Consider the following 23,843-nt stretch of genomic DNA (forward strand, 5'->3'; position numbering starts at 1 on the left):
AAAAGTGCTCATCCTGCAATGTTACAAAAGGACAATCATGTTCCGTCCCACTAAAGGATGAACACATAGTATTATTTACTAAAAGTGATCATTTTCATGACAGTGCCTCCTCCATCATACTAAAAGATGAACACCAATACAGGCTAAGGTTTCAGCGTATCATCTGATCCCAATTAATAGGGCTGGCCCAAAATATTATGGCACCTGAGGCGGACCCCAAAATGGTGCCCCCTCCTCATCAGGGAAGAAGGGGTGAGGGAATATCTACATCAGGAACAAGGTGGGGGGGGAGAGATAGATTGTCATCAGGATCTTCTGCCCCTGTGACTCCTACCGCCTGAGGCAGTCACCTCACCTTGCCTCATAGGTGGGTCGACTCTACCAATTAAGAACCAAATGCCAGGGCAAAGAAGAACATATTTGCCTGGCACAAAGTTTTCACTTTGTTTAGCTATACTCCATCTTAAAACTTAACTTCATCAACAAAGCATGTATTATAATTTCAGCTACTCTCTGTTACACTGAATGCTTCCCCACTATTATTACAGTGGTACCTCAGGTTAAGTACTTAATTCGTTCCGGAGATCCGTTCTTAACCTGAAACTGTTCTTAACCTGAATCACCACTTTAGCTAATGGGGTCTCCCGCTGCCGCCGCGCTGCCAGGGCACAATTTCTGTTCTCATCCTGAAGCAAAGTTCTTAACCTGAAGCACTATTTCTGGGTTAGCGGAGTCTGTAACCTGAAGCGTATGTTCAAGAAGGACACTGACAAACTGGAACGTGTCCAGAGGAGGGCAACCAAAATGGTCAAAGGCCTGGAAACGATGCCTTATGAGGAACGGCTAAGGGAGCTGGGCATGTTTAGCCTAGAGAAGAGGAGGCTAAGGGGTGATATGATAGCCATGTTCAAATATATAAAAGGATGTCACATAGAGGAGGGAGACAGGTTGTTTTCTGCTGCTCCAGAGAAGCGGACACGGAGCAATGGATCCAAACTACAAGAAAGAAGATTCCACCTAAACATTAGGAAGAACTTCCTGACAGTAAGAGCTGTTCGACAGTGGAATTTGCTGCCAAGGAGTGTGGTGGAGTCTCCTTCTTTGGAGGTCTTTAAGCAGAGGCTTGACAACCATATGTCAGGAGTGCTCTGATGGTGTTTCCTGCTTGGCAGGGGGTTGGACTCGGTGGCCCTTGTGGTCTATTCCAACTCTATGATTCTATGATTCTATTCTATGTAACCTGAGGTACCACTGTAATCCCTCAGCCCTTCATATTTACTCTGTTACTTTGATGGAATGCCACAGGACAAGGGGCTGCCGTGTTCTGTGTTGTACCTAGCACACTTGCACAAAATGACAGTTTCTTAAAATACACAAAACATCACTGTATACCTGGAGAGCAAATACCATCAGCATCTAGAATTTCATGGCGCCAGATTGGCTTGTGTGTAGCTGCATCCAGCATGGGTCCCATCACCTTGTCAAATGTCTGGTTTGTGTAACGCTTCAGAGTACACTTGGCATTCTTGTACACGAGACACCTTCCAAAACCTCAGAGAAAGCAAACAAGTTAATCAAAATTCCTACCATGAGAGGTAAGATAGTTAAGTGAATATTACATTGCAAGTTCACAATCTACCTCTACAGTACAGAAATGGACCCTCTGAAAAGTTACTTATAACAGTGCTTCTCAAGCTATCTGATGTGGTAGACCGGCAATTCCCATCCCAAGGTGCCAGGGCCTGGTACCCTATTGAGTCCCTGAAGCATCCCACCCAACCTGGGCTGTGGTGGAGTCACTGGGGTTTGGCAGCCGATGGCTTGTGAACTGGCACTGGTCCGTGGACCACCACTTTGAGTAGCACTGATTTATAAGATAATGCAACTAAAAATATATTTCCCAGACACCTTTAAAAGTGTAGGGCTGTGATCCTGCTAGAGAGGGCCTGAAAAAATATATATGGAAAACATTGGCGTGGGAAGTAGGTCTCCTGCCCAATTTTTCTGGTCTCCCCCCCCAAGCTTGCACATATCTAGTTCCTATGTGTAATTGCAAGTATAGGATCAGGCTGCACCAATTTTGGCATGGACCTCTGCAGGCTACAAAAGCCGGCATTTATTTATTTATTAAATTTATATCCTCCTCTTTCTCCGTGAAGAGCCAAGGGCAGCAAAGATAAAACAACACAATTAAAAATAAAACAAAAGAACACATTTAAAACATTGCAAAACAATTAAAAACGTCTCTAACAAGTACTATGAAAATGCGATGGGGCCTGGTGAACGCAATAAAATTGCGTTAAAATTGTGTTTGGTGGGCCCTTATGACGCAATAAAATTGTTAGTTTTAAAGCTCCAGAGATTTCTAATATGGCTACTCTTGTTAAAACTGTGAGTTCAAAGTGGCCAGAAACTTTCCATAGTTTTAATAAAGGCCTCAAAGTATTGTTTAAAAAAGAAGTATCACCTCTAGTTTGCCCTTCTAAAAATATCAGTCAATAATACTGATAACTTTTGCTTGTAAGAACTAAAAGTTAGAGCTAAACATACAAATGCACTGAGTTTCCTTCCTTAGCCCTAACTGACTAAAAACACTTACATATTTCTAAACACAAGTAGAATGCCTTTGAATAAACTTTGGATTGAAAACCCAAAAATAGCTGTAAGTTATGCTTGACGTATCTACATTATTCAGTGATACGAAGTAATTCTGAACAGTCTTTGATTTCTCCCCAATGTTAGCAGTCTGCAAGAAGGAAAACATTCTGCTTTAAATCATGTCTGCCATTGTTTTAGAAAAAAAGAATAAATTAAGTGTGCAGACATTAATGCCAAAGATACATGTCTAGGAATACGAGTAAGGCTGCCTGGCAACTAGCAAGGAGGGGTGCAAAGGCTGGGGAAAGTGTGCTAGGATGTATCAGCACAAGCTGGCAGGAAAGTTTTGTGGCCACGCAAAATAAATGTTAGGCATTTCTCAAGGGAGATGGCACTTTGAAAATGATTGTTGGCACAACACTAAAACCAGATCATCCAGACAAGCTTCATCAAAGTGAAGACAGCAGGATACATTCACACACAAACACCAACCTCCGGCAAAATTTAGTACGTTCCTTTTGGTCAGATGCCAGCTCCGCTAAAGGATATATAACACTGCAATTGTACGCATTAAAAAGCACTGGTTTAGAGAGCTTGCTTCCTTTTCAAAAAGTACTCTGGTTCAGGATTAAGTATAGAGATTTGCTAGGCAATTTTATACTGCCTTTTCCCATTTTGTTTGCTGTAACACAGTGGCTGCAATTAGGTGTAATGATAAACGATGGTTTATTGTTATGGGAAGAAGTCAAACTATGGTAATAGCTTAGCCCTAAACCATAATTTAGGCTTCAAATGTACAGGCCAATTGGGTTCAGAGATGCCTGCTTGCTTTTGTTTTCAATCAGCTCAGCATTCCCAGTTTTATCTTGCAGGGGCTTCTGAAATCAGAGCAATGGCCACAACTATGATTTTCTGGTTCAGGAATCATACGAAACCATAGCTTTTACAAACCACGGGTTTAAAAACACATGACAGGTCACAAACCATCTGCCCTCCAGTACTTTTTGGACTCCAGCCCCCATCAGCCTCAGACAGCATGGCCAATAGCCAGAGATGATGGGATTTGTAGTTCAGCAAAATGTCTGAAGGATACCACGATGGCTACCGCCTCCACTGAACTGCAGTTAAATTTATGTACCATGGTTGAATGAATTGAGCTGAAGAAAGAAACATAGCACTCAATCCACTGATAACGGCAGAGCATTACGAGGTCCTTCTTACCTCTGTCTAAAGAAGCTTTGTTTAACACAAGAGCATCTTCAATGTCATAACCACTGTAACTCATCACAGCAACTGTGGCATTCTGTCCAGCCGGCAGTTTCTCAAAATCTATGAGTTCTATGGTTTTTGTTTTAACCATTGGTCTTTGGGGATACGCCAACAGATACATAAGAGTATCTATTCTGTTTCTCTGATTATATCCAATGGTACCTGCAATTTTAAAAAGATATTAATTATTATCATCATCATTTTATTTATACACTGACTTTTTTGCTGTAAGGACTCAAGGTAGCCTACAAATGAAAACAAGAATTGCTAAATACATTGAAAAAACAATAATAAAAGCAAACAACAGTAAAAGCAAACACTGATAGAATTAAAACCATAAACATACAGAACATATGTTTAAAACATACAAATAAATGCAATAAAAACAGCCCAGCACCAGCCCTTTCACTAAAAGCAGACAGTTTCCCCAAAGCCTGTTGGAACAAGGGCTTCGGCTGCCAATGGAAGGACAGGGAGGGAGCCAATCTAGCTTCTCCAGGGAGGAAGTTCCAGAGTCTGGGAGTAGCCACTAAGAAGGCTCTGTCCTGCATCCCCACCAAGCGCTCTTGTGCGGGTGGGGTGACCAAGAGGTAGGCCTCCCCTGAAGATCTCAAAACCCAGATGGGCTCGTATGAGGGAATACAGTCTTTCAGATAGCTTGGACCCAAGTCATGCTGGGCAATTATCATCAGCAAAATAGCTTGGATGATTCTTGAAAACGCTGTTTTTTACAATACCAACTACTAGTAAGTGGTATGGAAAAGTCATCAGAAAAAGCTGCAAGTACCCAGGCTTTATAATTTGTCTGATAGTGCTTTCAAATAAGAGACTCTAAAGAGTGCTCCATATAGCACTTCTTCAATCTACCTTCAGCCAAGTCTCATCTGTCCTCCTCCTCTGTCTATGTATGCAGTATTTATAGAAGAATGCAGCAAAGTGGCACACATATCAAATGAACAGCAATATATATACATGGTTATAAAAGGACCGTCGTTCATATTTGTAGACCCATGGGCATTAATGGACTTAAATTAGTCATGTTCATTAATATCAGTTTGGGCCCACTTCAAGTATGACTAGTATTGGAGACAGTGGGTCTAATCCCTAATGGATCTATGCTGAGTAGAACTTAGTTGAATAAAACTCATAGTCATAGTGCCAATAAGCAAATGTTATTATTAAAACTGTGGAAAACAGGAGTGCCTGGCGTGCTCTGGTCCATGGGGTCATGAAGAGTCAGGCACGACTAAACAACAACAACATAATAAAACTATCCATCTAAACAACTTTATATTTTAAAAAAACCAACCACCCTGGGTTCACCATTGCCTCAGTGTTTCTTTCAACCTCACTAACCAAACAAAATTTTACAATACATGACTTTTCTTTCTCCCTCTTCTCTCTTTTTAAAACAGTAACATCATAAAAACCTAAACCTAAATCAAGAAATGGCTTGTACAGTGGTACCTCGGGGTAAGTACTTAATTCGTTCTGGAGGTCCATTCTTAACCTGAAACTGTTCTTAACCTGAAGCACAACTTTAGCTAATGGGGCCTCCTGCTGCCACTGCACCGCTGGAGCACGATTTCTGTTCTCATCCTGAAGCAATATTCTTAACCTGAAGCAATATTTCTGGGTTAGCGGAGTCTGTAACCTGAAGCGTATGTAACCTGAAGTGTATGTAACCCGAGGTACCACTGTATCTCCAAAGGCCTGAGCGCATCAGTCTACTTTTGGCAACATTTATTTACCTCAAGGTATCACCTGTCAGCCCTTGTGTTACCCACCCTAGAGCTAGGCTGCAAAAGCCACTATAAAGTCTATTTCTCTATCAAGAACTGGGCTTGCAGCAACCTAGTTAGAAATACAGCAGCTATTTCAGTGGATTAGCCATGGGGCAAGGCATAATGGCTGCAATCCAGAGCTGTGCCTGTAAAAGTTTCCCTTTTCAGAGACATGAATGGTGAGTGCATTCCTGAGGTTCCATAAAACCTTTAGATAGCAATCAGTGTATGAACATCGCTCCCTGAAAAGGCCAACCTTTCCTGTATGTTTGGAACTTTACTAATGAACAAGGCACAGAGAGCTGGATCCAGACACATTCCCATTGATTTCAATACGTTTATTCTAAGCGTGACTAAGTTTGGATCTCACCCTCAAATATTTTTAATAAGCAGAACAATTCATCACCAATATTTTAAATAGCAACATGTATCTTTCTTAAATATGAACATATTTGACAGCTGCATGAGAAGCTAATATGCCAGTTAACTAGTCTAGGTACCTATTCCATTTGAGCTTTTGGAAGTACAGTGGTACCTCAGGTTACATACGCTTCAGGTTACATATGCTTCAGGTTACAGACTCCGCTAACCCAGAAATAGTGCTTCAGGTTAAGAACTTTGCTTCAGGATGAGAACAGAAATTGTGCCCTGGCAGCGCGGCGGCAGCAGGAGGCCCCATTAGTTAAAGTGGTGCTTCAGGTTAAGAACAGTTTCAGGTTAAGAACGGATCTCCGGAACGAATTAAGTACTTAACCCGAGGTACCACTGTATGTATTCTTCCCACTCCTCCATAAACAGAGGAAAGAATGGTAAAGTATCAGTTTGTGTTTTTAACACAATTCAAGAAACACTGATAGTTATGAATCCTCATCTGATATCCTGCTTTGCTAAACTATGGTTTGCACAAATTAGTTTTCTGTAATAAGACAAAATAGGAAACAGCAGTTTGTTACAAACCATAAATGGCAGGTTAACATTTCCTCTTTTTGTGTGGGAAAGCAGAGAAGAAGGGCAGGGTGGCATGTGAGTTCCAAATACTGGCTGCAGCATGTTCTTGTAACAACAAACCATAGTTTGCTGTGACATCTTATGTTTTTAGCTTGTTCTGTTTTATCTGTGTAAGCTACCTTTAGTCCTGGACTGGGGAAAAGATGGGAGATATATATATATATATATATATATATATATACTACTCCTCCTGTTGCTGCTACTGAATGTATTATTTATATGGATAATTTATCTCTGAGTTCCTTTTAATATTATGGCTGGGATCCAATAGCCTTGCACATCCAAGCATTTCCACATGTGCACTAAAGCTTCCTCCAATTCTGTTCTACTGAAATAACGCACACCGCATGAGACAAGAGACTTGAAGGTCCTCCAGAATTTGGAGCAGCTTCTCCACAACCTCTAAAGTTCTGCTGCACAAATAGAAGCTACTCAAGAGTCCCTGTCATCATTCATCCAGAGACTGCTTGGAGGAATATGATACTATTACATTGTTAAAGCCTAGCTAGGTGTCACCCTGCTCAGTGCCTGGATGCAACACCACCTGGGAGCCTCAGATCAGTTGCATTCTAAGCTTCTTGAAGGAAAACCAGGATATAAGCATTATGAGTAAAATGCTTAAATAGTCTTGCAACAGCTCACCCAAGCCTATAACCTAAAACCATATTTTTCGCTATTGCGTATGCCTCCCATACTTTCCAAAATACATCTACAGCACCTGCATATTATGGGACACACCCATTTCCCTCACTTGAATGACTGCTAAGCCCAAGGATGCAATTTTTGCAAGAAATGATAGCATTTCAGTGATCAGAATGGGGCAAGGCTGAGCAATGGGTCCTTTCTTCTCAGCAGGAAGCTAAAATGCTATCTCAATAATCCCAAGCTCTTGACAGCCCAGGAAGTGACTAAATGGACTTGAACATGGATCTCCTCCAGGACAATACAAAGACAGTTAGTGGCAGCAGGGGGTGGGCAAAGATGACTATAGAGAGGGCTGGGGTGATTTTTTTTAAAGGGCAAACGTATCTGATGAGATGAATCACTGCAGACAGACTCAAAACAGTCAGTTTATGAGACTCAGCACAAAATTTCCTCCGTGCTGATATTACTTAGCAAATATCCTAGCAAATCTAGGAGAGAATTGCAACTATGACCACATAGGGTGTTTTTTCCCCTGGTGGGAGGGAGGAGATTCCATAGGTTTTTCGCAAACGTTCCGCATACAATGTTAAAACTCAATTTAAACAAATCTGTAATATGCCAACTTTAGAAATGCAGTTTTGTCTCCCTGCTCTTTCTTCAGAGTCAGGTGCTTTGCAATAGCAGACAGAAACAAAGCCTTAAAAAAAAATATTACTAAAGATATTCAGCAGCTTTTGTGTTCCCAGCGTCAGCAGTAACGTCAGAGGATTGTATCCAAGGAGCTAAATGTGCAAGACCCAGGGTCAAAGCAGCTGAATACACCAACCTCAGAAAACACAGACAATGAATTGCAAATGACACTGAAAACAAAACGAGAAAAAAAGACCTTCACACAGAAAACTACAAAAGAACTCTACAGATACTGAATTGGCTTTCTGTACACACTGATCCTGCTTAACTGTGTGTGGTAACTAACCAAACCTTCTGAGGCTAATAGTCCTAAAATAGAGTCCCCAGGGCAGGGACGGGGAGGATCACAGTAAAAAAAGAGAGGCAAAAATAAAATAAAAAGTACGCATATATTTTTTTCTGCCAGAAGAAGTGACAGAGAAGGAACACGATTCAGTTTAAAAATTTATTCAGGGAAATGTGATTTCCAGAAATAACACATACATAATAGTAAAGTATTAATAGTAAATATTTTAAACACAACTTGGTGTTAACTTTTCAAGAGTAAGTCTTAATAACTGAACATGAGATAGTAAGAACACAACTCTCTGGCACTGCTTGCAACTGAAACTGCTCCAGATAAATTTTTCAAGGACAGTATCCAAGAGTGGGGATGGGATGGGATGGGATGGGAGAGATTTATTCACAAAGTTTTTTTTTGGGGGGGAGGGGTAAATGACCCAGTTTAAAGCTATATGATACAATGCAAATTGGTAAGCCCAGGAAGTGCTAAGTTTATTTTAATGAAGGCTTGAAAGTTTGTGTGTGTGTGTTTGTGTGTTATCATAAATGAGCAAACATATGATACAGGGGTCAACATGCGCACAATGCACCCATGCATTGCCCCATTCATTTCAATGGAAAGAGCAAGTTTTGTGTCCACAGGTTCTACAGACTGGGGAGGTGGATTTGCACCCCTGGAATTACCATGCTCATTTAACGAAATAATAGTGATTGCTAGATTGAGACAAAATATCTTTTTTGGAAGGCGATATTGTATTCCTGCATTGACTTATGAACTGCATAATTAGCACACTCTAATATGAACTACTGGCAGGTGGGTTTGTTTGTTTTTGTGAACCTTATACACTACTTTATATGTATTTGTAATAAATAACTAATGGGGAAAGGTTTAGCCAGCGAGCAAAAGATGGCAAAACATTTGTGAAATAGGACAGCGATGCATTACTATTTGAAATTTAGCATATATGAGAATCTGCTGCTTTTCCACAGTTGTAGTTTGGTATTATGTGTCTTTGCTCAAAGGTATCATCCACTGAACTCAGATCTGTAAATGTACTTAAGATTTCAATGCTCGTATTATTTGTTACCACATTAAGAAGCCACTGATAACGAGTGCATTCCAGCTTTTCCCAGAAAGGGAAAATTCATTGTAACTACATTTCCATATTTAGATCTTGTTGTTAAAGAACTAGCATTTAATACTGAAAGGTTACACACATTAGTGATTGACAGGAAATCTCCATGTTCTCTGTCAGTCTTTGTGTGCAGTTTTTATTTTTATTTTAGAAAAATATATAGAGCACAGAACGCTGCAGTGCAAGGTGACATAAAGACACTTACTAGCTCTCCAGCAACACTGAAAAAGCAAGTACAGTAACTTTCATACTAGCAATGCTGTTTTAAGCATCTTTAAAAACAAATTTGAATCTCACATTCCACTATGGAAAAATCGGCTTATCATCAATGGTTTTAAAATAATTTAATACTATAGAGCTTGCATAACAAAGCAACTACTAAGATGTGAAGCACAGGTCTTACCCATAGCTTGCTTCCCCATAGCACACTGGTAAGTGTTTCTTGGAGACTGGTTATGGTGAGGGTAAGGAATGAGGCCGGCACACACGCCAAGAAGAGTAAAAGGTTCAATCTCCAGGTGTGTTGTCTCTCTTTTAAGCAGAGGTGGGAGGAAGGGGAGAGAAACAAAAAGATCATGAGTATGTCGTTACGTTTCGGCTCCCAAATGCCGAAAACCTGGAAGTAAATGCTCCGGTTTTTGAACATTTTTCAGAACCTGAATTTCCAACACAGCTTCCGCTTGAGTGCAAGAAGCTCTTGCAACCAAGCCTTGGTTGTCAAACGTTTCGGAAGTCAAACGGTCTTCCGGAACGGATTACGTTCGACAACCAAGGTTCGACTGTATTGACAAACATGAAGGCTCAAATATGTATTTCAGGGCTTTCATGAACCAGGGAAATAATGGAAAAGTCACACAGTTAGACAGCGAAGAAGAGAATGGCAAATATAAGGGCTGCATCCACTCCATACATCTGAAGCACTAGTATACCACTTTAGCGGTGGTGGGAACCCTGGGGACAGCAGCTTGTCAAGTCTTCTGGGAATTGTAGCTCTGTGACAAAACAGTATCATCATGGTGTGACTGCGACCATGCATTCTAAATCACACAAAGCGTTCCTCTATTGCATTTTACAAGTCAGTAATCTAGTGATGCCTTATAGGCTGGAAGCTCCAGGGTGTACAAGAAATCCCCCACCCACTCCAAGGGTTTCCATAGGGGGAAAATGTAAAGAGATATGCCGCCCTGGGACCTTTGGATGAAGGGATGCATACAAATTAAATAAATAATAACAATATAATATGACTGATCTAAATGGGGAAGCACGCTTGTTCAGGAGCCCCGTGAGTGCATTCACAGTTCCATCAGGTATACAAATGAAAGACAACATAAATATCCCTGAGGAGCATTTTTCATAAATATATAGCATACTTTATCTCAGATATCTGCATATATATGCATCATTCCCTGCTTTCTCACTCCTGCAGGCCACTCAGCACAACATGAGGAACTCCCTCCTATGCCACTACCAGCTTTACCACACAAATTTCTTAACGCAGAACACTTACTTTGTGATTGTATGTTCATACAGTGCAATGTTGCAGTCATTTTCCTCGTTCACATCCAAATATTCAACCAGACTTTCGTGTAAAAAGTCTTCAAAATTCCTGAAGGCAGAACATGAATATGTAAAAATAACTTACAAATTCCACATTAAGCCTGTGTTATCGCATCTATTTTAAAAAGTGAATGGCCAATTTGTGTAGAAACTGAACTGTTACTCTACTGTGAACTAAATTCTTCGGAAAACCAGCTCATATACTAGCATGAAATGAAAGTGGGGTTTGAGGCTGCCTGATACAGGGTCAGATTGCTGGTCTCACTAGCTCAGCATTTCCTACACCAGGGAGGGGAAGCCTATGGCCCTCCACATGTCACTGGACTCCAAGTCCCATCAACCTCAGCCAGCATAACCAATGGTCAGAGATGATGCAGTAGCTGAAAAATATTTGGAGGGACATGTTCCCCATCCCTGGTCCAAACTGGTAGAAGCATCTTCTTTTTTAATTGCTACAGGATCACCTAATGTGATTTATCCTAATTTCTGCATAGCTATACCTAGACAAGGAAACAAGCATGCTGCATCTTGCCCGGTTCCTTACCTATAACCTTGTGCAAGTTCTTCCATATGCTTGCCTGTAACTGCAGGTTTTTGCTTCTTTACAATAATGTAAGGCCTGCATTAGGGGAAAGGAAGAGAGTTAAGCAACACGTTGCATATTGGTTGATAAATCCTTCAGGAGCCTCAGGAGCTGTAGATCCAAACAGTTTTCACTTTTCTCAATCCTCTCCTTAATCAGGGACCATATTTTAATTTCAGATGAAGGTTTCAGTTCATCATACCAAGTCCTGTACAGTGTTCCTTCTAACGGAACAGTATTATTTAAGCTTGCCAATGAGTATCGCAACATTTATTAAGCTTAGGTAAAGGTAAAGGGACCCCTGACCATTAGGTCCAGTCGTGGCCGACTCTGGGGTTGTGGTGCTCATCTCGCTTTACTGGCCGAGGGAGCCGGCGTGCAGCTTCCGGGTCATGTGGCCAGCATGACTAAGCCGCTTCTGGCGAACCAGAGCAGCGCACAGAAACTCCGTTTACCTTTCTGCCGGAGCGGTACCTATTTATCTACTTGCACTTTGACATGCTTTCAAACTGCTAGGTTGGCAGGAGCAGGGACCGAGCAACGGGAGCTCACCCTGTCGCAGGGATTTGAACCGCCGACCTTGTGATCGGCAAGTCCTAGGCTCTGTGGTTTAACCCACAGTGCCACCCGTATATAAAAGGACAAGGGAAGTCAAGTTTATTATATCACGCAGGAGATCTAAACACCAAAACAAATGCTGCTGTATGTAATACAGCAGCTAATGCAATAACTAAGAAACATTAGCAAGGGAATAGGAGGGGTATAATATATAATATATTGATCAGCGAATATAACATTCCGTTGGTATCACCTACCTAAGTCCAACTCCACACTGGAGAACAAAAGTATAAAATTTTTTGCTGTTTGGCAGCATAGCTTTCAAGCAGGAATGATTTTTCTAAAAGGCTTCTACCAGCACCACCACACAGAAACACTGATACAAAGAATGGCATGCACAATCAAAACGTCAAGGGCTGTTTCTGTTTGGACAAGACGCTCTCGCAGTGTGCAGTAAATAACTGCAATATACTTGGGAATTCCACTCCAAGAGTCCATGCTAATAGTTCAGAGGCTAATTAGCACTTTTAAATGTTGAAGTGGATATCGGAACCACTGCGAAAGGATTACGAGGGAGTTGGGAAAAGCCACAGGAAAACTGACAAAACTTATTAGTCACCCAGTGGCCCAGTTCAGACAGTTGTTCAAGGCTTCATAAAACATGGTTTGCAAAGCTGGGAAAGAGCACTAGGACTTAGCAGTCCTCCTTCTCTCCTCCATCCTAAGTACTTGCTGGCTTAGGGTTGTAAATCTTGACTACTTAAAATTAAGCCAGAGTTTCCTGTTATGTCTGAACTAGACTTAATATCAGTCAGCTGGTTAACTTTGTTAACGCTGGCTTATTTTATTGGTTTAACAACTGCCGTTAAAAATAGATTTTCCCCGTTTGGGCAGAATGAGGAACTCTGCTATAATTCCAAGCTCAGATCTTCAAAATGAAGCTGGCATGTGATGGGAGGAGTCGAGCTCATTTCTGGCTTAAAGCCTTGAACAATCATCCAAACTGGTCCAATGTCAAATACACTGGTGCTGCCTTTTATTGCTGAAACATGCATCCATCATGCTGGACCTTCTGGACAAAAAAGGGTTGTTTAGCAGTCACCTTGTCAAGTGAGTTTATACGAAACCTGTTCCTGAGAATGAGCTGAACGAACATGAAACTGCAGTTGCAGTCATTCAGGGAAGGTGTATTTCAAGTTTCTTACCTGCACAATCGTCCTCCATCGGAGGAAATATACACACATCTGTCGGTAAGATTTGTAGAGATTGAAACAAACTCGTTGATATAACCAGCTCTCCGCATTAGCCGAAATGTGTAGACAAGTTTCTGATGGTCTCGGATGACTCCGAGGATGTTGCCTGTTCAATAAAGCAATTATGTTAAGCACTCTCATCTCCATTACCCGCTATTGCACAACTCTGCCACCTTTCAGACAGAAGGGGCCAACCGTGGCCTATTTTGCTGCCAGTCCTGCTCAATCCCACTCTTTCCTAGGACTTCAGAATTCACGACTCAGACAGGTGCAGTGCTAACGTTTGTAAACCACAAAGAAGTTTTATTTGCAATGAAGTGGTATACAAATTCTGTCAAACAAAATAAAATTTTAATCTTCCACCTATACTTCTAAGCTAAACAACCCAGAAAATTTCAGAAGTGCCATACCGTTAAGGAAAACAAGGAACACATTTGGATAGGAAAGTTCTTCTCCACACAAAAGGTTTACATCTTCTACTCCCAGGTTACCAGCTAATTTAATTATAGGACCATCTTCCATATCAGTCGTAATGTGAGTCATGAGCGCTAGGTTTTTAACCAAGCCACAGGCCTGAAAGGAAAAGAAATAATAATGAAAAAATACGCACAGTTAATTCATATAAAATTATTTTATTTATAGCCAAATAACCAGAAAAAGACAGCACAACTGCCTTATATAACAATAAGTGGATTTCCTTAACTCAAAACTGACCAATGACAAACTGAGTTTAAGGAGTTGACTGGTCATTTAGAAAGTGACGTAATTGCCTTGACCTTAATTCAACAGAAAATCTGGAACCGATTAAAGAAACTTGTTAGTCAGAAGCAACCAAGGAATAAAGCACAATTGATAGAAGCAATCATATAATCTTAGTTTCACATGATAACACCTGACGAACTAAAATCCTTGGTTCATTTCATGGGATGCCATTTTTAGGGCTGTAATTGCGGCAAAAGGTTTCCACACTAAGTTCTGACAGAAATGGTGAGAAGTTATGAAATATCCTTTATTGTGGTTTTCTGTGTATAACTGATTTTATTTGGCTATAACTTTTGATAGGATAAAGATAATCCAACACAGCTTGTTGCATTATAGTCTGCATTAACTAATCTTTCTAATGATATGCAATATTTCAGTATTATGTTATGGAATTATTCTAAAGAAGATTGGTGTTATGAGCCATCAAACCTCAGAAATACACATTTTCCAAAAGGTTTTCACTATTTTGGCCACTAGTGCAATTGTTCAAGTTCAACTGATGGTTCAGCATATCAAATTGTGATGGGGGAAAATAAATCAAGTTTATGGTTCTTACCTCTCCTTCAGGCGTGTCTGATGGACACAGCATACCCCACTGAGATGGCTGCAGAGATCGGGGACCACTCACTTTTCTAGTCTTTTCAAACTGAGAAGAGATCCTTGTCATCATCCCCAGAGCAGAAATATAGGACAGGCGGGACAATACTTGAGTCACACCCTGACGATCCATCTTGAATCTCTTCAGTGACCAATTCCCCTAAAAGTCAAGAACGACACAAGTCTGTCAGAATGCAGTAGAGATTTTTACTTTTAAAAGTGGTAAAATAGTATATGAAAACAGATCAATCCATATTTGAAAACATGGATGATTCTTAACTATGGTGGTAAAATAGCTTCAGCTTTCCACCTGTCCTCAAGACTTTAGGGCAGAAAAGCCTGGTGAATATTTGCATAAACAGTAACAATACAAACCAGTGCTATTCTGAAATCAAACTGTGCAAGAACAGGAAGTGGAGTTTGCAGCAACCACCAGTCAGCTGGTTGGCAAAGACTCCAAGCCACACTTTCGGCAGAGATAGACATCACTTGGAAGCAACCAAGGGGATCCAATCCCAGTGGCGATTGCATTTGGTGACAAGCTTTAAAAGGTGCCAAATGAAAGCCTGGTTGTCAAGGGCAAATGGAAGCACTCCTGAAGGATGCTTTGCATCCATGTATTTACCTGCCCCACTCCTGACATCATGCATGGCTTGGGGGAAATGTTCTCATGGGCCAAATGAGGACCCCCTGTCCAGCCTAATCAGGCCCATGGGTCAGAGATTCCCCAGTGCTCTCCTACCCCTTCCACAGCAAATGAAACACTTACAGTGGAGATGGCATTCACCATGCCATTGGTGATCTGATCTTGCCGCATGTGCTTAACTACATCAAACTGGGCTGCTCTCTGCTTGGGAATTACTTGGTCAGCGATCTTTTTCAATTCAGAGTTAAATTTTTTGAACAAGTCTTCAAACAGAAGGGAAAGAAGCTGCAACAGAAAAAAGGAGATTTACAGCGGGAAGCAAGCAATGGAAGTCACACTGGAGATACATTAATTGTAGGGCCATTCCTTTACGTTGCTCATCCTGAAATAAGAATGGCACTTTTCACAATCTGACCAAACGACTGCAACATAAACAAATAATTCTAGTTTATGGGTAAAGTAGTAATCTGATTTTCAACAAGACAGAGTCAGAACTCTTTCAGCCTGTTCTTAAGAACACTTGAAATAAAACAGCTAAACTGTTATGTAAACAACACAGAGAAGTTCTATTGAAAAGTACTGTAAAAATAACTAACTAACAGATATATAAAACACCAGAATAGGCCTGTTTAAACCCTGGATTCTATAAACCTAACTGCTCATCTGCTGGCTCACCAAATGACATCTTTTAAATTTTAAATGTAGAGCTTTTTAAATAGATATGCCACATTACTATAGAAGAACTACTCTAACACATTTTCATTTTCAGAATTGCTAACACATATGTAAATGTCTAAGTAGCCAAAATATGTTATGAAAATTGAACCGGGAGTAACTCCTTGAATAACTATCAGTATGGGGAAAGGAAGTCCCCATGATGTATGGAAGTGAGAGCTGGACCATAAAGAAGGCTGATCGCCGAAGAATTGATGCTTTTGAATTATGGTGCTGGAGGAGACTCTTGAGAGTCCCATGGACTGCAAGAAGATCAAACGTATCCATTCTGAAGGAAATCAGCCCTGAGTGCTCACTGGAAGGACAGATCGTGAAGCTGAGGCTCCAATACTTTGGCCACCTCATGAGAAGAGAAGACTCCCTGGAGAAGACCCTGATGTTGGGAAAGATGGAGGGCACAAGGAGAAGGGGACGACAGAGGATGAGATGGTTGGATGGTGTTCTTGAAGCTACCAGCATGAGTTTGATCAAACTGCGGGAGGCAGTGGAGGACAGAAGTGCCTGGCGTGCTCTGGTCCATGGGGTCACGAAGAGTCGGACACGACTAAACGACTAAACAACAACAACAATAACAATGGGGAAAGGATGGTCCTTTCTAGCTTTGTAAATCTGTATTTGTTCTTTATTGAATTATTTCCTTCCAGCTATTTCTTTCACTTTTTAACATCACACTCGTCTTTTGGTTTGCTCTCCAATTAACCCATTCACATTTCACCCAACTTCTACTAATGAACTTTAGTGGGAACTTAATCCATCTAAAATTTTGCACTGCAAGCTACACATGGATTGAATGCCCACTCCCCACCCACCCCTGCTCCAAAGAAAAGCCTTTCCTGCATCCCCTAAAGAAGAAGTATAAGCTCTAGAACTTGGCAATTCTATTCTAACTCTTGGTTTTTACAGCAGCTCTGTCAGGAAGACTAAAAATACAGCAGCTACCGAATGCCAAAAATACAAGTTCCCAGTATACAAAGCATTGTTAACTGCTAAACAAACTAGGTATTCAAACGGGCCCTGTTAAGACATTCTGGAGTCTATTGCATTATTTAATTCCTCCATGGAATTAAACCAATTTAAAACTGTCTCCATTTTCGAAGACGCATTAACACTACCGTGACCCCCCCATTGGCCATGGGCCAGTAACTGAATCTACTCTCCCAATGAACATTTCCACTCACTGTATTTGCCATCTTTTCATCATTATCACGTCCCTGCTGATTTGCAAAAAGCACAGACCATTCTTTGCCTTCCATTGCATAACATAATCGTGAGAATTCATTTGATGACTAAAGTTGACATTTATGTGGGATAGTAACTTGAATTTAGGTCAGCTATAATGATCTAGTTGGGAACTGTCACAGAGGTCAATCATGGGTCATGGGTAGATGGGATTCTGTGTCAATTGCACATATCAGTGACTACTCAAAACCAATGCTGGGCACTGGAATCTTTCCCCCTTTGATAGTCAATCTTTCCTTACATCATGCAAAACTGAGTTTCCCATGAGATAGTTCCTAAAGGATCACACAGTGGCAAGTAAATGGTAATGTAGATTAATCTACTAATGTGAATTCATCTGCAGAACCTGTGTGCAATGCAGATGCTCTATATCCCTTCCCCTAATACTAGAACATGAGGTCATCCAATGAAGTTGAACACTGAAAGATTCAGGACAGAGAAAAATACCCGATCCTTCGTATAGCCCACAGTTAAAAGTAAAGAATTAGCTACCCCAGGATGCACTAATAGCCCACAAATTGGATGATTTTAAAGGGGTTCATGCAAATTCATCAAGGTTAAGGTTCTTAATGGCTGCTAGCCATTATGGCTCTGTATTACCCCCAGTCTCAGAGGCAGAATGCCTCAGGAATACAAATGGAGTGCTAACACACTTGTCATTTCCAGCCTGTAGGCTTCCGATATGGTTAGTCACTGTGAGAACAGGATCCTGGAGTTAGATCAGCCTTTGGTCTGATACAGAAGGGCTCTTCTTATGCTCAGATTCTGAAGTGAATTTTGGGAAGAGGCCAATATGGCATGTCCTGGACGTTCACACATTACTTGCAGATCTCTGGTTACTTTGGGGCTTGGGTACCCATGTGAATGCTATCAGAATGAATCTTCCCTGGATGAGCCTAGGTAAGCCACAGGAATTTGCCTTATGATCCATCTAACTCACTACTGTCAACACTGACCAAGATAGGGGTCTTTCGGCGCAAAGTACCACTGAGTTATGGCCCTTCCCATATCTTTCTCTATCTATATTTTAAACAAGTACTAGGAAAAGGGCTGTTTCATTGATGGCATTAAGATTATTAAATAATTAGTATATACATAACTAAAAATTTCAACACTGACTTCAGAAGAAGTCACCACTGAACACCATTTCCCAGCCCCTAATGTTCAAAATAATATAGTTAGGTTAGGGGGATACGCTAACTTCTTGACATTTTTTTAGTCTAAAGCATTCCTTGGCTAATTCCAGTACATCCACAGGCTTTCTCTAAGAACATAGCAAAGTTTCACAATAGACCGTTTTTAGGTCAAGAGTAAGTGATTAAGGAGTAAACGGGATGGAATGCTAGTGATAATATTCATTTAATTTTTGTAGTGAACCCAGGGTCTTTCAGACAGGAGCATTGAAGAGCAAATTAAATTTGAGGGGTGGTGGCGGCGAAACATAAGGGAGAGGAACTGACAGCTCATCAATTGATTTCCATTGAAAATCCTGAGGAAAAAAATTAATAAAGTAGTTAAGCTGCTGAAATACAGTTTCACCAATTAGCTTAATGTCAGAGAATTCTAATTAGGCGCCTTGAGATTGCCATTTAGTGTTTAAGGCTTTAGAGTGCCAAATTCTCCTTTTCACACAAACTGGTTGCAAAATTAAAGACATTAGGCAGCCTTAATTATATTATCAGAACAGCTGGGATTAGTCAATCTCTGAAGTCAAGGCGGTTTTCTTTTGTCACAGGGTAAAAATCCCTTCCTTTCCAGGGTGCCGGATTTTGGTGCTGTTCCATATCTCGCCCATACAAAGCAAGCTGAATTAGAAAGAAAGGGGGGGAAATGCCAAACAAACCCTGAGGACAAAGACGAGGGAAATGCTCGGCAAATAATGAACACATTAAGGAAAGAGAAAAGGTAGGTGAAAAGATTAAGCTTGGAATCGGTAGGTTTCGCTAACACCTCTGCTGGCACCTGGCCTGCCAAGCCTCTAGTGGGCAGAAAGACTAAGAGAAAGCTCTGTAAACCAGCTTGGCTAGCGGAAACAACTGTTATCTAAAGCTAAAGCACATTTCGTACTCCCTTGTCCCATGGGGTGTGAAATTAGCTGCTATTGTTTTCACACATTTTTATAGACACAATGCCTTTTATGTCTTCACATTGTGTGGACTGCTATGCTTTTCCTCCTCATACAGGAACAGTCTTTTTCATTCAAATTTTTAAGCAACAGGATTTTTAGCTCAGAAACACAACCAGGGGTGGGTGTGGGTAGGTGGTGTGTTATAGGCTATTTGGAAAGAAACTCTAGCTGAAAACACTGAGCAATAGGCTTAAAGTGAGGTGTTCTATCAATTTGCAAAATACAGTCAATCATATGTCAACAATAGAAAAACACACACATAAGGGATAGAAGTCTGCTTTCAGATGTATTTTTAGGAAGCTAGACTAAACAGTTTAAACCGTTACACAACTCTCAACATATTAGGCATATGCCAGTATTTATGAACCTTTATCGTTTCAGAATCACTAATCAACAGAACCCACTGCAACAAGCTTAAAGTGTGTCTGAACCAGAAGCATCTGGGGACCACAACACACACGATTATTTTTCCACACTGAACCTGTTGTGCTGCAGCCTAATTCTCTAATTCATCATTTGGGTTGCCTTGGGCAAGGTAAAGCAACCAACAAATTTAATAAATAAATAAATAAGATGGTAACTCCATATCAATGTTTGCATGTTGTATAAAAACCCCCAGGGTGGACTTACCTGTCCTGCCAACTCCAATCGTTTGTTTCCATAGTAGTCTCTGTCATCCACTTTGTTGTCCCCCTGAGCTAAAATCACTCTGCGGACCATCACAGCTGTATAAATGCACTTTGAGCGGAAATTGAACTCTTTTACCTGGAACACAGAAAAGGGGAGTAAACAGTTTCTAGTAAGGAACAGCTAGTCATTTGTCCAAAATGCAGCTTAGGTTAAACTCATTTTGCAGTTCTGCAATATTCCCCAGATTCAGAACAGTGTGGCAACATTTTCTCATTGCATTCACCCTTCCAAAAGCCCTATTAGACCTTCACAATAGTTCTCATTTCACGAAGAGAAAGAGAGATCAAGCAACAGCACCTTGCTTAAGAAGATCACTAGGTCAGTTTATGGCTAGATCACACACACACACACACACACACACACACACACACACACACAGCTTCTGAATTTTACATAGTGTTGCCTCAACCCAACACCAGTAATCACAGGTTAGTGTGCAGAGAATCACATACAGAGCTTCACATACCATACTGCTGGCATGCAAAAAATAATGAATCAGAATACTAATCAACAGAGGCATTAGATCAGGAGCAGAAAGTATCTGACTCCTCCTCTAATACACACAAAGAATTAACGATAGAACTAAGCAGCAGCTCTTCCTGAGGTGCCTTCCTAAATAAGATTGGGATGATGAACAATAGGTGAAGATACAGTCACCCTCACAAGTTCACCATGGATTAGTGAAGGTGCTCTGCCAGAGGACATTCAACCCATTCAGGACTTGTATGGCAAGAATCCTATTTCAGCCCACACGCCCTACCCCAAAATCTAAGATTTACGGTCGTACAGGGACATGGGCAAGAATGGTTGTTGCCAGCAGCTCTCTTGCTTCTTCCATCTTGGTTTTTTTGGGTCCTCCCCACATTCTCTGCCTTCGGACCTTATTTCCCAGATACTTCAGTGCCTGTAAAGTGAAATCCAAATCCAAGTTAGCATAGTACAAGTTAAAAACTCTTCTTGGAAGTCTCCGCTTTCAGGGAATGACATTGCATATTAACAACAGATGACTGTGTATTAACAAGATAATCAGCATGCCAAAACCTAAGTTTTTAAAATGTAAAACAAGACAGCAGCGTAAGATGCTTCTTTAATAAGATGACCAGTGAAAATGGACTAGGCCAATCTAGGACTGGTATCTAATGAAGAAGATCTGTTAGCACAAGGGTTTCTGTTTGCACCACGGATATTCCTCTCTCTCTCCGCTCCTAGTAATTCCCCAGCACCTCCCCCAAATCTGCTCCAGAAGGTTGGGGGTCACCCCTCAAACTGGTTTAGGGGGCATGTGGAGGGACGCAGGGAGAGGAGTGAGGAGGAAGTTCCGTTGCACAGCCAGAAGTCCTTGCACTAATGGAATTACTCTTTGGACGCTGCCCAAAGGTACACAACTAACAATACTAACAATAATTATATTTCCTAGTATGGTTTTAACCTTCCATGAACAAAAACCCCATGTTCTGGTCAGTGGTCCTCTAGTCACTACTGTTGTAATAACTCCTGTCTAACTCCTGCTACGGTTCCAAGGGGTTGCTCGTGAGCAAGCAGGGAAATATCTCCCTGGCTGGCTGCGAAAGTAAACTTTATCTGTCCAGAGCACCACTCGCCCATGACTGACTCAATCGCTGGCAGAATCCGTGAGTGGGCGTTTCTTGAACTTCCTCAAACAAAGAAGCTCCTTGACGCCCAGTCTGCGCCGTCCCTCTCTGCGCGAATGCCTTCTGCGCAGAGAGGGCGTGGGCAGTGGAGCACCCCTTCCCTCCTCGCTTCTCCCAGGCAAGGAGTCCTGGGACCGCCTTGCCATTTCCGACGTCTGCGCCTCCTCTCCACTGGACCTGCGTTTATCCTCTTCCCCGGAAGAGGAGCTACTTCTCCCGATCCCTGGAGGCTCTCTATAATGCACCTGGCTTTTGCTCTCTCCCTCCGGCACTGATGGCAGTTCCCTGACAATACCCAACATTTCTGCTAATCATGCAAGCCAAAGTAGAATTTTGTTAATAAAGAACTGAACTCTGAGAAGGACTGAAACAGGAAAGAACAGCCACAGTCACAATGTATAAAATGATCTCTTGAGGTCATGCTAATTTTGCTGCTTACTTACACAGTCCTCCCAAACAATTTCCCCATCTTTTGCACCATAATGTTCATTCTATGTCCACTTTTAGCCATGATCAAAACTCTTCCACCTCAGCCTGAGTAATGCACAGATCAGCTCTCAGAGATGGGCTTTCTTACTTGGAAAATAACTTTTCCAATCTAGAGAAAGCAAAGGGGCTTGACAGACAGAAGACTGTGGCCAGTGCATTCTCTGAGCCGTTCCATCAGCTCACAACAGGCAAAACTAAGAAGCCATTTTCTTCTTAGACGGATGCTCAAAATGTCACACACCTGCATCTGTGTGAAAATCTGAGCTTTTTGGCACTCCTCCAAGCTGGGACCAAATGCAGCCATCACATGCTCCTCTGTACCAATCATCTGCACAATCTCCTGGTCACTCTCGACGCCCATAGCCTAGAAGAGGGAAGAAAAATAAAAGGTAGAAAAGGAGAGAAAGAATGTTGGCGTGGTGCTAACTTGCTGACATTTGCTTATGCTAATTTTGCCATTGTAGTCAGTATTACTCCTAACTCAAAGCGACTTCTCTCAGAAACAGGGCCATCTGGCACTGGCAACAGCACATACTCAAACTATGAAATGGAAATCTTGATAAGCCAAAGCAGCAGCAGCAGCAGCAGCAACAGCAGCAGCAGGAAACACAAACGAAAGGAGTAGAGTAACGCTATTGGCAGCTCATTTGCAGAAGAAACCTCATATAGTTTAATAAGAAGCAATGCTCTGCTACAGTATTTGTATGGGACAAATGCAACAGAGGAAGCCTGTTGAAGAGCTACAGGAAAGGAATGAATGGTATCTTTTTATACACACACCCTCTCTCTCAAGTTATGCAAACTTGCTAACGATTTTGTGCATAGCTGGCGATGATTAGCTCCCTTTTTCAGCAGTAGCTGCTCAGTTAGGTGGTTCACAGGAGGCTTCCAACATTTGCCACTGAACACTGCTGCCTGAAGGAGGGGTGACTTGGTGCTATTGAAGTAGAGAAAGTGGGGGGGGGGGTTAATAATAAGAATATAATAATAATAAATTATTTATACCCTGCCCATCTGGCTTGTCTTCCCCAGTCACTCAGGGTGGCTTCCAACAAAATATTAAAATACCGTAATACATCAAACATAAAAGCTTCCCTAAACAGGGCTGCCTTCAGATGTCTTCTAAAAGTCTGGTAGTTGTTTTTCTCTTTGACATCTGGTGGGAGGGCGTTCCACAGGGCGAGCACCACTACCGAGAAGGCCCTCTGCCTGGTTCCCTGTAACTTGGCTTCTCGCAGTGAGGGAACCTCCAGTAAGCCCTTGGCGCCGGACCTCAGTGTCCGGGTAGAACGATGGGGGGGGGGTGGAGACACTCCTTCAGCATGCACTGTGCAGGTGCATGGAACTCATGAACATCATGTGGACGCTGCCAGCCAATCGGCAGCCTTGTACCTGTACCATGCTGAATTAACCTCCCCCACATTTCTTCCATTGCCTCAAAATGCATTCTGGTAAGATTTCCCCAACCAAGCTCAATGTCAGCACACGACATCTTCAGGCAGCTGCTGGGGTCCTAACACCATGGCAGGTCCCACCATAACT

At 41.6% G+C, this 23,843-nt stretch overlaps 1 protein-coding gene across 1 annotated transcript in view; it reads right to left on the reverse strand.

Moving 5' to 3' along the window:
* The window catches only part of POLR3B (RNA polymerase III subunit B), a 60,010-nt gene that overhangs the window by 24,011 nt on the left and 12,156 nt on the right, over positions 1-23,843 (reverse strand). Inside the window, exons 10-21 of the mRNA XM_053406339.1 lie at positions 22,543-22,665; positions 20,948-21,064; positions 20,101-20,235; positions 15,492-15,653; positions 14,682-14,882; positions 13,774-13,936; positions 13,316-13,469; positions 11,514-11,588; positions 10,920-11,018; positions 9,816-9,943; positions 3,820-4,029; positions 1,393-1,551 (exon numbers count right to left, since the gene is read on the reverse strand). Coding sequence (XP_053262314.1) covers positions 1,393-1,551; positions 3,820-4,029; positions 9,816-9,943; positions 10,920-11,018; positions 11,514-11,588; positions 13,316-13,469; positions 13,774-13,936; positions 14,682-14,882; positions 15,492-15,653; positions 20,101-20,235; positions 20,948-21,064; positions 22,543-22,665 — 1,726 coding nt within the window. The remainder of the gene's footprint in view (positions 1-1,392; positions 1,552-3,819; positions 4,030-9,815; positions 9,944-10,919; positions 11,019-11,513; positions 11,589-13,315; positions 13,470-13,773; positions 13,937-14,681; positions 14,883-15,491; positions 15,654-20,100; positions 20,236-20,947; positions 21,065-22,542; positions 22,666-23,843) is intronic.

Source organism: Podarcis raffonei, chromosome 10 (genome assembly GCF_027172205.1).
Source record: "Podarcis raffonei isolate rPodRaf1 chromosome 10, rPodRaf1.pri, whole genome shotgun sequence".
NCBI classification, from domain to species: Eukaryota; Metazoa; Chordata; class Lepidosauria; order Squamata; family Lacertidae; genus Podarcis; species Podarcis raffonei.